Here is a 14,337-nt window from a genome sequence, read left to right as displayed (position 1 = left end):
ATAGTTCAAACAAGGACAGTACAAATAGATGTTGACTTATTTACACCCTTTGTCTAGTTTTACCAACAAGTGCTAATACCCAAAAATTAATACAGAAATCATGCAAAAACTATGTACTGCCAGGAATTAAAAAAAAAAAATTAACATTAAACATACCTTCAATAACCTAAATGCCAGTTATGCAAAAGATGTTTTGTCATCCCCACAGTTTTGTGAAAATAATTTCAACCTGCATTCTCAAATGTGGCTACATTGCTCTACTAAATCACATTATGGTATATACACGGTGCTCCATTTTTTTCAATCCAAAAAAAAAAAAAAGGTCCTAGTAACTGAACCATATAAGAAGTCCGTCCGTGGGGCCTGTTCTAAAAATAGTTCACCAGTTGATAGGACATTGTGATTTCCTAGGAATGTTTACGAAGTTTATTTATACAAACAGTGTTTCATATGGATTCTCATCTGTTGCTTACCCGGTTAAATTCTTGATGATAGTTATTGTGAGAAAACTAACATGGTCAGTATCTCCACATAGATGATTATTAGTCATTATTAACTCATTGACTGCCATTGACGGCTAAAGACGTCAAAAATATTATTTTTTTTCAATTGGCTGGAAGTGAATGAGTTAATAATGACAATATGGAATTAAAGGAAATTTGAGGATTTATTTATTTATTTTTTTTCAGAAGTTCCGGTAGCCCTTTGCAATATCAGTACCCAAGACGAGGATTTCAGTTTCAAAAATGTCGGTTATCTTTAGCCTCACTTTAAGGTTCATAACCAATTTTAAAACACTCCACAAATGTTCAGTATTTGCACCGCCCGTCCTTTTCACCCTCCTCTCCAAATTTATTTGTGCCATGTCCAAATCAATTTTCCATTTGGTGTATTTGTATTACATTTCCTCAAAAATGATTTTTTTTTTATTGTACTCAAGCCCAATTTAACACGCAAAGTGACTTTTCACTGAGAGTGGATGTTATTCTTTAAGCTAAGGAAAACAAAAACAATAAATTGAGCCAACAATAAATTTCGGTTTAACGTTTAACTTTGTTCATTTTTAAAAAAAAAAATTGGATCACTTGTGCGAGATGTCCTAAGACTATGAAGTGATAGTGTTTTGCTGAAGTAGAGATCAAAATAATAATTGATCGATCGGTAATAATTTGGTGGGTCGTGTGGAAGTGATTGCTTACTGACCATGTGCGTTTAAAAAAAAAATAATTGCTGGATTCATATACTGTGCAAACGCAAGGACTTAATGGGATTATCTAATCGAACCTCATCTTCACCCTGAGAGCGATGTCTTACTTCATATCGGTTGCAAAAGTTGTGGCACTCCTGATTTCCATGAACATTCCCTTTCGGAACTTGCGAGCGAACTCGCCCTGACATCCGCATAGCAGGCCTCACTTCTTGAAAGCCATCTTCTCGGATTATTACATGTGACACTATCAGTAGTGAGTGCAGGCCGCCCTTCCTATTTTCAGCGTCTTTGAGAGCCGGCTCTCTGCCTGTCTCTCTGATATGCATCAGCAGCTGCAGCATCATCCAGCTACACCACAGCTCCCAAAAAAACCCCCCAAAAAACGTCCATTGTATTTGAAACAATAAAAAGAGGACATGCATGTTCACACACACAAGCGTAAACTTGATTTAGAGGAAAGAGGGCAAGTTTGTTGGTAATAGTTCAATTGCTAGGCACTTAAATAAAGAGGTAGGCTGGATTTTTTATATATTTTTTTTTAAATATTGCCAAGTATTAAAGTCAACTCATTGACAGAGTTTTGGAATTCCATGGTTTTAAAAGTGCCTTTTTGGTATTTATACAAAATTTACAGCAAAGTGTGAAAGCCTTGAAGAAATGAGTGTAGTGCTTGTGTCCTTTAGCGTTCCTCTGCTGAATTATTAATAATGCGTGTTGCTATATTTACCAAGCCAGGAAGTGTAATGTCATCGCAACCGAGCCATTTCTGCTAATGGGATATTTCTGCATCGCTATCGGGCATTAGGAAAACGTTTTGATGTTGTTCCCGCTTTGTCATTCCACGATTCAGTTGGTTTCTCTGCCAATTCGTGTACCTCGCCTCGATAATGCTCGGAAAACACTGGCCTATTTCTATATTTATTTAAATGCTTAATGATGGCAGCAAATCCATAGTTCTCAAATGAGGGCCGCAATGCAAGATTGTAATCCCCTAAAAAAGATTCCACTGTTTGTTGTTTTGGGGGTTTTTTGGAGGGAAATGTTTTAGAGCAGCGTGGGCAAACTACGGCCCGGGGGCCACATGCGGCCCGTTAAACGTTTTAATCCGGCCCGCCAAACTTGAAAAAATTTAAATGAATAAACATTGTTAATGTTTATTTTTTTAAGTACTGTGGTTTTTCAAAGACATATATTTTGTTGTAATGCTTTTGTTCACTTTCATTGAAAATTAAATGTATTTTTTCTCTCCGATGAGGTGAGGTTACCAAAACACTCCATCCATCTGCTCCTGGTCCGGCCCCTCTGTCAAATTTTAGAACCCATTGTGGCCCGCCAATCAAAAAGTCTGCCTACCCCTGTTTTAGGCGGTCCTATTCATTTGATGACTTTGCCAACTGTAGAGCATTTAGTAGTTTGGGTTCTTTGATTCTTGTCTTAATAGCACAGTAGATGCCCTTTATGAGAAAATACCTTCTTAAACCTCCGAATCTGAACCAACAATAACATCATTTCAAGTCCCCCTGCGTGGTCATTTTCAGTATAATCCTGTTCAAGGGTCATAGTGAAGTCTCCACACAAGAGCCGTTTCTGTGCAGGGAGCGATGGTTGTGATTGAGGCAGCCTTCGTTGTTGTGTACGATGAGCACGGGAAAGTAGAGAGCATCCTGGTACGCTGGAGGGCTCTCCTCGCCGCTCTGCTGGCCCGATAAGCAGCGCGTGCTTTCCGTGGGGCGGCTCGGGGGCTCGTTCAGACTCCCGCTGCTCCTCCACAGGCAGCTCCGCCTGGAGCCATATAGCCGGCCCAGCGAGAAGCGACTGGCGCTGAAGGGCAGGCGCGGACTCGCCGTGTTGCAGATGTTCAGGGCGCTGCGAGAAAAGATGGAAGAGCTGCTGATGGCGCGGTGGCAGCGCTGGCAGTTCTGCCTGTAGCTGCCGTAGCGATGACAAACGGAGTAGTTCTGGCAGCTGCCCGACAGCTGGGACAGGTCCATGAGAACCGCCTCGGAGTAGCTGGGCACCAGTTGCTGGTTGGAGCGGATGTGCCACTCCAGCTCCGTGCTGTCGATGGTGTTGACGCGTGGGATGTGCCTGCAATATGGACGCTCCTCGGAAGGCGTCACCGGCACGTAGTCGAAGCCGAAAAGCTTCTCCACGTGGTAGTGGACACAGGCGGTTCGGAATTCAATCAGCACCCGTAAAGGCCAGGAGAGAGTCAAAGCAGCCGCTGTCCAGAAAGTGGAATGCGACGCGTACCAGGGAAGGTGATGTGGATCAGTGAAGGCAATCATGTATTCCTTAAAGTCTACATTCTTCAGGTGCATCCCCTCGCGGGCCTCCATGTAGTCGTCCAGGCCCTCGTTCTCCGTGAAGAACCTGGCCCGCTGCGTCAAGTAAGAGTTCTCCGACTCCACGTTGGCAAAGCTGAAGCACTTGGTGAACCTCAGCTTGGTAATAGCGAAGCACTCCAGTCCCTGCAGGTGCTTCGAGATGTCCTTCACCCCACAGTTCCCGTAGTCAAACTCTGCTTCGGCCACGTGCGTGTTGACCCTCTCGTGGTAGACCTGAGTGGTGGTGTAGGCGTCTCCGTTACGGTATCGCGTCACCTGCCGCGTCCTCCTCACGTAGTGGTAGCTGATGGCCTTCCACCAGATGCACGGCGTGGCCTGCGTCATCCTCTGCACCCGCTCGGCCACGTCGTCCACGTCCACTTTGTACTGCATCTCGTTCCTGGTGTAGCAGTGCCAGCACTCCACCAGGTAGACCACGTAGAGCATGACCAGGAAGGCGAGCGGGATGTAGATGTAGCCGTTGGAGCAGGGGCTGTCGTGGTACATCATGGATTTACCTTTATAAGCGCCGTCGAAGAAGAGGCGTGTGACGGTGGTCACCTGGCACCAGGCCATGGCGCCCACGCAGCCGTACATCAGCACGGAGAGCAGCAGGCATTTCCAGTGCGTCTCCTGACACAGGGACTTCAGCAGGGACTGTTTCTGAGGCCGGAGCTGCACACGAGAGGAGACGACCACAGTCAGTTGAGGATATTTTATTTATTTTTTGGGGCTGTATTTTTTTATGTTACCATCAAGGTGTGGTAGATGCTAACCCATTTTAAAAACCCATGACAACACGAAGCAAAGAAAAAAAAATGTGTGTAGCTGTGACACAGTTGGCAGAAAATATCTCTATGAGGCTAAAAATGGCTCAAAATCAGAGACTGGTGCATATGAAATATTTAGTCAAATATAAGTGTTGTAAGTGCTTTTTCATAGTTTATGCACGAGCGCTCGCACATGTCACAGTCTGTGCATATTACAAAGCAGAAACTAGCCCGTGATAAAAGTCAAAGATTCCTATTGGTACCATGCGTGTCTGTCTGACTTTGCATGTTCTGTGGAGTCAATGTGCATGCAAGTTCAAGTCCATAGTCAACGCCAAGCCGTTGATGGCGGGCACAGTGGCTGTGTAGCATAAAGCCGGTGGCGTCCTTCGTCACCTCGGGGAAGAGCGAGCCCCGTGCCGGGATCATGAGTTAGTCACGCTTTTTTGGGAAGGCTGCCATGCAAACCTGGCAAGGATTCAAAAGTCCCTGGAAGGCCGGATTATTGCCACATTCATTAACAGTAAACGTCAGGCCGAGTGGAAAGACGGTCTTTAAGATAAAAAAAAATTAATAAAAAATGGGCTCCATTCAACAAAAGGTTATTTAGTGTCTGGAACCTCTCGATAGGTCAAGCCCTGCATCGGGGTGGACGCTGCATTTGATGTATTGAATCCAACATGTCAGCAGCACTTCAAGTGACAGGCGAGTATCAATAATGCATGTTCATATTTAACGCTTCTCACTTCCACCTTGGTCACATGGTTGCACACCGCACAGCGGGGATTAACATTCAAATTCCCCGTCGAGAGGATGAGCCTTCTCCATTTGCTTACCGTGATGCGTGCATGTTCTGCAAGTACAATCAATACATGACACAGTTTAAGGCTCATGTTACACTTCACGGCCTCGATTGAAGCGGTGGGAATAATAATACGTTGATGCCAACGAGTATATTTAATATCATTGGCAGCAGACTAAATCTGACGTCCATGTACAGGGAAGTGGGAGAGGTCATGTTTGAATGCAAAAAAGCTGCCATCAGATTTTGTGATGAAAGAAATGCATCTATATTTGATTTGCCATTGCATGTTAACAAACTCAAGTAAAAAAAAAAAAGAAATTAATATAATAAAAAAAAAAAAAATAAAAAAAAATATCAAAATTAATATAATAAAAAAATATCAAATTACTATGGAAATAAAAAAATATTAAATTAATATAATAATAAAATATATATATATATATATATATAATATGAAAATTATGATTTTGCTTGAAAATCTTAATATCCACTGCATTCTTTTTCTACATAAGATAGTGGACAAGCCGTGTCACGCTTTTTGTCTAAGTGTGGCTCTCACACTCAGACACTTGGTCTTGACTTAATAAGACCAGTTATGTCATATAAAAAGCCTCTTGTATAATGGATAAATCAAGATTCAAGCCATCACTCTATGTTTGATTAACTTATCTGGATAAAGAATTGTTTCGGAAGGGACATCCCGGTGTAGTGGTTAGAATATCTGCCACAAATTTTGGACCATCATTCTAATATACAGTATTAATTACTGTACTGTATATGATCTATTCCATCATCCATATACCCCTTTTTATACTACTTAGGGGCAGGGGATTATTGTGCCGCCATGCACTCGAACCTGCTAGAGGTCCCTGAACCCCATTTTGGACACCAATGATGCGCAACTTCACTAGAGCTTAACAATAACAGTATGACAATTTTCACCTTATTGGTTGTTGCAGCATGATTACTCAAATTATAGACTTGCATTCCCTGTTTGGATCCAAACAAACACGACTAACCCTCGCACCTCACCTCAAGTCTCGGGCTGTCCGGCTCCGGCTCCTCTTCGGGGGCGACGGTGCAGGTGCTGCTTTCACTGGCCGCCGCGGCCGATGCTGGGGACATGACGACAAAAGAAGTCGGGCATGGAGCTCCAGTTGGGATGGGACGAGGGGGGTGTGGGCGGTGTTGACAAAAACCTAAACACGCGAGGAAGCCACCTGACAAAGCAGCCCAGCCAAGGGAACTCCGAGGCGAAACTGAACCATCTTCCAGGTGGGCAGGGAAGACAAAACCCGAGCGACGCGACGTCTGGACGCCGAGACGAGAGCACTTCAAGGGATGCTCGGAAACGACAAAGGCGGCGCTCGGGACAGCTTCCCGTTCCCGGTTGTGTTGGTGAAGGGGGACAAAGAAGGCGGGCACGTGTGTGCTGACATCTCCACGCCACCTAACGACGGCGACGCGCGTGCACGTCTCACGTGCACGTGGGGGCGGGGCTGCCACAGCGGAAGCGAAGACCCCTCGTCCTCTTCTTTGGCACCTTCTCACTTGCAGGTACCATGCACCCTTTCAATCGTCAATGTCACGAGACGAAAATGCAAAGGAATAAACGACTAAAAAAACATCAGTTTTGTCCACCTCTACATTGCACAACAATGTGAAAAAATAGTCATGTACGTGTACCCTTGTGCGCGCGTGTATTACTGTTTATGTATGTGTGTACATTATGGCTGCATGCACGATAAATTACTAATTTTTATGAAATATTTTTTAAAATACGCAGCCTCAATGCATATTCATTAATAAATAAGTCCTTCATTTTTAGTAATGCATCTACAAATAAAATGTATTTATATAGCCATTAATCACAAAAGAGTCTTAAAGGGCTTCACGAGACCAAAGTTGACAAATCATTTTTGACAGCAATTTTTTCATTCTTTTACAGTCATGGTTGGAATGTGTTACTTCAGTATAATTTGCATGGCAAATTCTGTTTATATTTAAGTCAATGTTGCAACACATAAGGAGGCTCCAGTCCGAATCAATCTACTCTGGTAACATTTAAAAAACAACGTGGTTCTGTTTGATAGGATGTTTATGATTGTGACAGCTTGGGGAAAGAAACTGTTCCAGAACCCTGTGGCTTTGGCTCTGATGCAGTTGGACCTTCTACCTTATGGCAGGAGGGCAAACAAATTGTGTGAGGGGTGCGAGGAGCCATTTACTATTGCTGATCAGTGGTAACGTATAATGAGGTGAGGTGGGAACAAGATGACAATGACTGGCGGGCCTGTTACTGATGCTGAGTTGTGTGAGCAGGAACAATAATAGAAATGCATGGTGTAGCATATGACCTCCTTTGGCGTGAACACATAAGACTCTTGGCATAAACTGAAATAAGACAGCATAACTGTGGATAAAAACAGATGGCGGCTGTTGGCAACACCGGTGTTTCCTGTCGGACAGTCAGTATTTGGGATGAATCTGGCTCCGCTTAGCAAGGCTGTGTAAGTGAGCCCTCTAAAGGCCAAACCACAATAAGCATTTTTAAGAGAACAGGAAACAAGTGGAAGAAGTTGTTATTCCTGAACCTTTTAGAGAGGAGAAGTGTGCAATTTCAACAGATTTCACAATGCATTTGGCAAAACGGATATACTGCTGATTTGGTTAGCATTGACATAAGCAACAAAGACACAATGTCAACTCTTTAAGTCCTCAGTGTGAACAACAGATTCTATGATCATTACACTTGAAAGTGCGCATGAAATGTGATCATTTGCAAAACAGAACAGGAGATGTCATGAAACACATTGAGACTGGTGTTTGTGATAAGATCTATAGACTCTACGAGGAAGGCATCCCCAATGTTTGTCGCAACCAAATGGGTCAAAAGGATCTTGAGGATAGCAGCAACAAACTTACCTGACTGCAACCAAGGGTTAATGTCAATTTGGGTTTAGTTCAAGACAACGTAGTTATAGTACACTCAACTGTTATGTTTATTCCAAAGGATAATATAATTTTAGTGTAATTCTATTGCAGTGTGAAAACTGGACTTTTAGACTATTTTTGAAGACACTTGTTTTTTAGCTGTTTTTGCAATGAAGTGACATATTTGAAAGAAGTCAAAGTATATTTTTTTCACAATTATTTGCTTATATTAATTTATAATTACTTGGTGTGCAACAAATACAAAATGTATAATGAATTGGAAAAAGATAAATACCAAATGAACTTCAACCAGGAACTGACTTGATTCACAAAAACGGATGCCTGCTTTTGCATTTTAACTCTTCACTTCTGCTTTTACTATTCTTTTTATTTCATTATTTTTTTTTAAAGACACGTATATGTACTGTACGTAAGTACATAGTGAGTATTTTGCCACCTCCGGGAAAAAAAAGCAACATTAAAAGTAGTAAGTTTTAAAGTACCGTGACTGGCCGTTTCTGGTTTATATCGCGCATGCGCAGTTGTACTAGTTCCGGTTTTTCTTTTTTTCTTTTTTTGTCGACAAGCACCGGGGATTCCCCGCGTGACAAAAACAGCTCAGCTCTTCACATGTCGGCTCTTCCCCTTCTCGCCTTGCATTGCTCATATGCTCCCCGCCCGGATGAGCTAGCCCCGCTACCGGATATCTCGACGACAGACAACCGCTTCGCTCTCCTCTCGCGTTCGTTATGAGCGGCGAAACTTTCAAAGACGCCAGCACAACACGTCACAACCGAGTAACCGTAGCCTTTGAGTAACAAACGTCTTTAGGCGTCCAGTGGCATGAAAGGCACCAGTTCTCGCCCTCGGCTCTTTCCAGCAGCAGCAGCAGCGGCGGTCTCTGCGTCCTCGGAGTCCCGGTCTCCGGCGGGGACAATCGCCACCAGCTATTGAATTGTATCCGGAGATTAGTCGGGGACGAACCGGGGAGACCCACAATGGCGAGCGGCGACTATCGCAAAGATGATTTTCTAGAGGAGAGTCGTGTGGACTCGGGCATTAATTCTTACTGCTCCATTCCGAAGTCGGAGGAGCGCAGCACCGAGATCAGCGGGCCGAGGGACAAGTTTTCAACCGTAGAAGAGCGCTTGGATTCGGCGTATGGGTCGTCGTCGCTGACGGTGGACAGCTTGGCAGAAATTGTGGAGGGCTTCACGTTTGATTCCGAAGAAGCACCGGCGACCAGCTCTGGACTCTCGGAACAGGAGGAGAACATTATCACGTCCATAACGGAAGATGGAGATACGTAAGTTGGCGTTTTAAAACGTTAACTTACTTTTTCACGTTGATGTTTTGGACGAATTACTCACAAAACTCTTAAAATCTTAACACACAATTCTGACGCAAACACATAAAAATGACCAATGTGTATGAAGTTTTTCCATCATATTTCAGCAATCGTTTTCAAGATTGTGACATTGTTTTCCAAACCCAACCGATGAGATTATGCAAATCATGTCATGCCATTGCAGGTAGCTCATAGTACTAAAGTGTCCAATTAGATGTTCTGCTCCCGCACTCTAGATGGCGCAATTTTGTAGTGTCCTGTGACGTATTGTTATCCGACTTCGGTTCTTCATTGGATAATATCTGCTTTAACAAACCCAAAACATTATTAAACAAAAACTTAACTCACAAGTACGCTGCTTGTAATTTGCAACAGTGCTTCACGTGACATGCCAGTCGTTGAATACACTTTCTTGTTTTTATATTAAGCAAAACAGTCAAAGACATAAATGCAAAATGAAAACACTGGCAAGGAGCAGCTGTCGCTCACTCAGATGCTCACACCGAAATCACCAGTCAGCATGACTCGTACATATTAGGCCACACCCCTTAATCCATACATTCAACCCACACAAATACTACAGCATGTATGCCTGTTTATTCATTTTTTTTCTATTAAAAACAGCAATGGGGGTGGGGGGGCTTTTTATATTAAATGATACCAGCTTCCATTCTGCAAGCCCGTATGCTGAAAATAATTTTGAATTTGCCCATGATGCTGGTATTGTAGGGGGATTTCAAATATTTAGTGGACTTGTCATGCTTGTAGACAGACTGTTATGAGGCTATGGAGTGAGAAAACAGAAGTGAAAGAGAGAGGCCTGGACTTCCCCACGCCGCACAGACAAAGCATGCGCTGTGAGGGCGGCTTGCCTGTTTTTTAGCCAAGAAACTTGTTCATCAGGATAGCACAGTACTGGTTCTGTCCCCGACCCCCAGCCCCCATTTTTTTTGTATGATTTTACCGTCATGCTCACACATGCATGCCAGTCATCATCGTTGCCATGTCACCAGTCGCCCGTCGATTGACATTGCAGGCTGTCTATTCCAGCAGTCAATGTAGTTGCAGAATTATTGCTGTGCGTCTGACCTCTTTTTGTTTCCGCCTGATACGTCAGTTATGATGCAGCGCGGTTTCACTCATGCATAGTGTAAATATTTGCAAGTGGAGACGCATGAAGCGTACAAACGCACTGCAGCTCAGATTTAAATGTCATGCGGAATTTGGTTTTCCTCTGTGGGATTTTTTTTTTTTTTTTGAGGGGGGGGTACTTATTCATCCAATGCTGACTCAAATCAGGAAGTCATGTCTTTGGGCAGACGTTCGCCCCCATGGCTGACCCCCTCGTCTGCGGTCTTTTTAATGTGATGCATTGGCCATGTATTTGGCATACTTTGTGAAATCGAGCCGAGTATTACTAGTGTAACAGCGTTAAGATATATATCATATGTTATGAGCAGGCATTTAGCATTATTTATTTATTTTAATTTGGCCATGCACCATTGCTCAACTGAAACTAATTAAAACAAGAGCCGAAAAGATGCAAATTGGCTTGCCATGTTGAAAGCAAACGTTTTAGCTCATGGATGTTTTGCAGACAACTATTTTTACTAGTGTGGGTCACAAACTCTTGTCTAAATTAAGCTCTAATGCTTGGTTCCATTTCCGGTCTTTTGCACACAACAACGCAACATTTAATTTGCTACAACTTCCCCTTCAGGGTTTGAGGTTACTGTATTTTTTTTTTTTGTTGTTTTTTTTTGCAATTAAATGTTATTTTCCATCCTTTTTATTTAAAATGTTCTGTTAATGTTAAGCATATAAATTATTGGCGTGCAAATTTGACATTTTGTCTCTGTCTGCTGTGATTTATTATTTTTTTTTCTCATTTAGGATCCTGCACCTGGCCATCATCCATGAGGAAACATTCATTGCAAAACAGTTAATCCAACTATTCCCAAAAGAGGTCCTGGACATCCAGAACTATTTGTATCAGGTACATTGTTTTCATGACATTACCGGTACTTCTCAACACTTGAAGCTTCCTGTGGGTGGCCGCTTTGTTAGCATGTGGATTGTGGAAGTGATTTTTTTTTTTTTTTTTTTTTTTAATTATATACTTCCAGCGAACTATTGTTCCTCTTTTATGTACAGTCAGGACCAGCCTCCCTATGTGACGTCCCTGTAGGTGGTTCCAGTGTTGGCTCACTAGTGGCTTTCAGTGGAAACTCCCGTGCTCTTCCTCAGTAGAAAAAGAACGGAGGCAAGCTGCATAGTGAATTGTTAGAGCGCTGCAAGCTGTGTGATCAGGTTCTTGCCCGTAGTTGACGCCAAAGTGAAAATGGAACAATGTGACTTGTCAGTGGAAACCTCAGAAGAGGCGAAGTTCATTCTCAGCAATGACTCACTTAGCCATCTTCTCTTACCCCTAGACCACTTTACTTGCTTGATTTCCTCTTGGTAGTCATTTGAAGATATTTCTAACATTTGCACACACGCACAAAAAAAAAAAAAAATCAGCCTGTGTGTTTTTTTTTATTTTATTTTAAATAACCACCACCCACCCACGCACGTTGCCTAGTTACAGCATGATCCCTCATGTTTTGGATATTAGGTGCCCATTGTTGGCATACTTCTCTGCACCATTTCAATACAGAAACTTTCTCTGGAATTCACATGTTGCTCAAATGACGCCAGTTAAAATTGATGAGGAAAGCGTTCATCATGTCAAGTTTTTGGTTACTGTTTTTTTTTTTTTTTGCAGACTCCGTTGCATCTGGCCACCTACTTGAATCAGATAGAGGTGGTCAAGAGTCTGGTGGCCAAAAGCGTCAGCGTTGAGCTGCAGGACCGAGATGGAAACACTGCGCTGCACGTGGCCTGTTATCACGGCTTGACCATGTGTGCCACGGAGATGACCAGTGAGATGTCCCCCATCGAGCTGGCACTGGTCCTGGAAACCCAAAACTGGAGAGGTGCGGTACACACACTCGACTGCTGCACGGCCTCGCCACTCGCGTCTCCACTGCTGGTTTATTTCTTTTTTTTTCTTAACTGTTGATGTAGCTCACATGGTCGCTGTCTTACTCTTTGTTATTTTGAAAATACAACAACATGACATCTGTAATTAAATATCCTCATCTCTAACCGCAAAAATCCACTTGCAGGTCTTGCCTGTCTTCACTTGGCAGCGCTCAGCAGGCAACACCAGATTATGAAACTCTTGATGGCAACGGGCGCTGACCTGAATATCAAGGTTGGTGTAAACCACTGTCTTCTTTTTATGCCATGTGTAGATCTATTTTGGGTTTTAGCAGCGTGGACAATTTTAAACAAGTATGAGTCACCTATAATGTGAGGTAATAAACATTTTTTATGACATTTGAACTGAAGCTGATTTAGATTAACAGAAAATGTTAGTTCTTGGTTCGCCTCCCAAAAAATTAGCAAATAGGTCAATTTGCAAATGCCTTGAATGAATGCAATCAATACTTTTAATCACACAGGTCCTGTTCGCTTGTCCTGGCACGTAAATGTGTTGCACTTGCTGATCGTGATTCGAGCTGCTCTCGGCAGTGCTGCGCAACTCACCGATTCATAATTAGATCTGAGATATTTTTTTTTAGATGAAGGGAAGGGGAGGGGAGCATTGTCGTCAGTTCAGAAACTACCCCAGACATTCTTCTTGTTTGAAATCACTAGCCAATGATGTCACACTAACCAAAGTTTCTGGTGTTTGTTTGCAGATTTTTGCCTTATATTACATACTTGTAGTTTATTTGTCCCTCCTTTTTGTACAGGAAGGAACCAGCGGCAAAACGGCGCTCCATCTCGCAGTCGAGATTCACGACCCCACGTCGGTGAAGCTGCTGCTCAGCGGTGGAGCCAACGTGGACGCCGCCATGTTCAATGGCTGCACACCGCTCCATCTCGCTGTGGGGCGGAAGGACACGGCCATCGCCAATCTGCTCTGCCAGTCCGGCGCCGACACCATGCTGCGCAACGTGGAGGACGAGACGGCGTTGGACCTCGCCGATGGCAACAACGATGTAAGCCGCGGTCGCAGCAACACATGACGTCCAATTCCATTACGGTCTTGCTGTAGCGCCACTTTGTGTCTTTCAGATTCTGGCTCTATTTCCATTTGATGACATTCAGATCTCGGGGAGGTCAGTGGTCGGTGTGAACTTTTGAGCAACTGTGCAGAGCTGCATCGCCGGCTCCTGAAGATCAGTAGGGCTGACTATACGTTGGCCACGTTTTGTAAGCAAGACTTTGTTTGAATTGTACTATTGTAGTACTTTGTGATTGAATCTGTATTTATATGTTCTATAGACAAACGTTTGCATCATTTAAACTATGTCACCGGAATAAAGGCACCATTCTGCTTAACCATCTTTAACTTGAACACTGAAAAAAAAAAAACAATCAGCTTGATAGTCTGCTCTGCACAGTCACATTTGCATCAGCACAAACATTAAAATTTCTTAAAAGATCTACCTCTTAACACTTTCAATAGATAGTAATCAAAATTTCAAATGGCTCCCTCCCACATTTCCTAAATTTCACCAGTGCTGAATTTGTTTGGCTACTTTTTTTTCAAGCCCAGCTTTTTGCTAGAAAACTGCATAATTCCGCATGAAAGTGGAATCTGTAGCATCAAATTGTTCGGATTTTCTGCTTTATTCTTTGGTGTTAATTGCACTGGCCTGATTAGTTGAAAGGAATTTCAAGCTCATTTATTTTGTAATAAAAAGGATTAAAAGATAATCGCATTGTCTCTTCTGTGTATCATTTTGTGATGTAAAAAAAATGAGACCAACTTAATTCAGAGTGTGTGGATACTTGTGCAATCATTTCCTTACCATGCAAAGATTTCATTTTCAGTGAAGTTGTTCAGGTTACAGGTCTAATTGGTGGAAAATGTTTTGGAATGATCTATT

General features: G+C 42.9%; 2 protein-coding genes across 2 annotated transcripts; one reads left to right on the top strand and one right to left on the bottom strand.

Moving 5' to 3' along the window:
• Nucleotides 1-1,073: 1,073 nt before the first annotated feature.
• tmem151ba (transmembrane protein 151Ba) lies at nt 1,074-6,655 on the bottom strand. The gene is made up of 2 exons (XM_088285996.1): nt 6,145-6,655; nt 1,074-4,212 (listed from the first exon to the last, which is right to left on the bottom strand). Exons 1-2 carry the CDS (start codon nt 6,235-6,237, stop codon nt 2,767-2,769), a joined length of 1,539 nt encoding a protein of 512 aa, XP_088142122.1. The 5' UTR covers nt 6,238-6,655; the 3' UTR covers nt 1,074-2,766.
• Nucleotides 6,656-8,461: 1,806 nt separating this feature from the next.
• On the top strand, nt 8,462-14,164 carry nfkbie (nuclear factor of kappa light polypeptide gene enhancer in B-cells inhibitor, epsilon). Its single transcript, XM_088286000.1, has 6 exons — nt 8,462-9,352; nt 11,288-11,390; nt 12,159-12,369; nt 12,562-12,650; nt 13,195-13,443; nt 13,520-14,164. The coding sequence occupies exons 1-6, from the start codon at nt 9,045-9,047 to the stop codon at nt 13,586-13,588; spliced, it is 1,029 nt and encodes a 342-aa protein (XP_088142126.1). The 5' UTR covers nt 8,462-9,044; the 3' UTR covers nt 13,589-14,164.
• Nucleotides 14,165-14,337: the final 173 nt, after the last annotated feature.

This window comes from Idiotropiscis lumnitzeri, chromosome 21 (genome assembly GCF_059441095.1).
Source record: "Idiotropiscis lumnitzeri isolate Australia: NSW breed Sydney's pygmy pipehorse chromosome 21, RoL_Ilum_1.0, whole genome shotgun sequence".
NCBI lineage: Eukaryota > Metazoa > Chordata > Actinopteri > Syngnathiformes > Syngnathidae > Idiotropiscis > Idiotropiscis lumnitzeri.
This window is presented reverse-complemented; position numbering and strand designations above follow the sequence as displayed.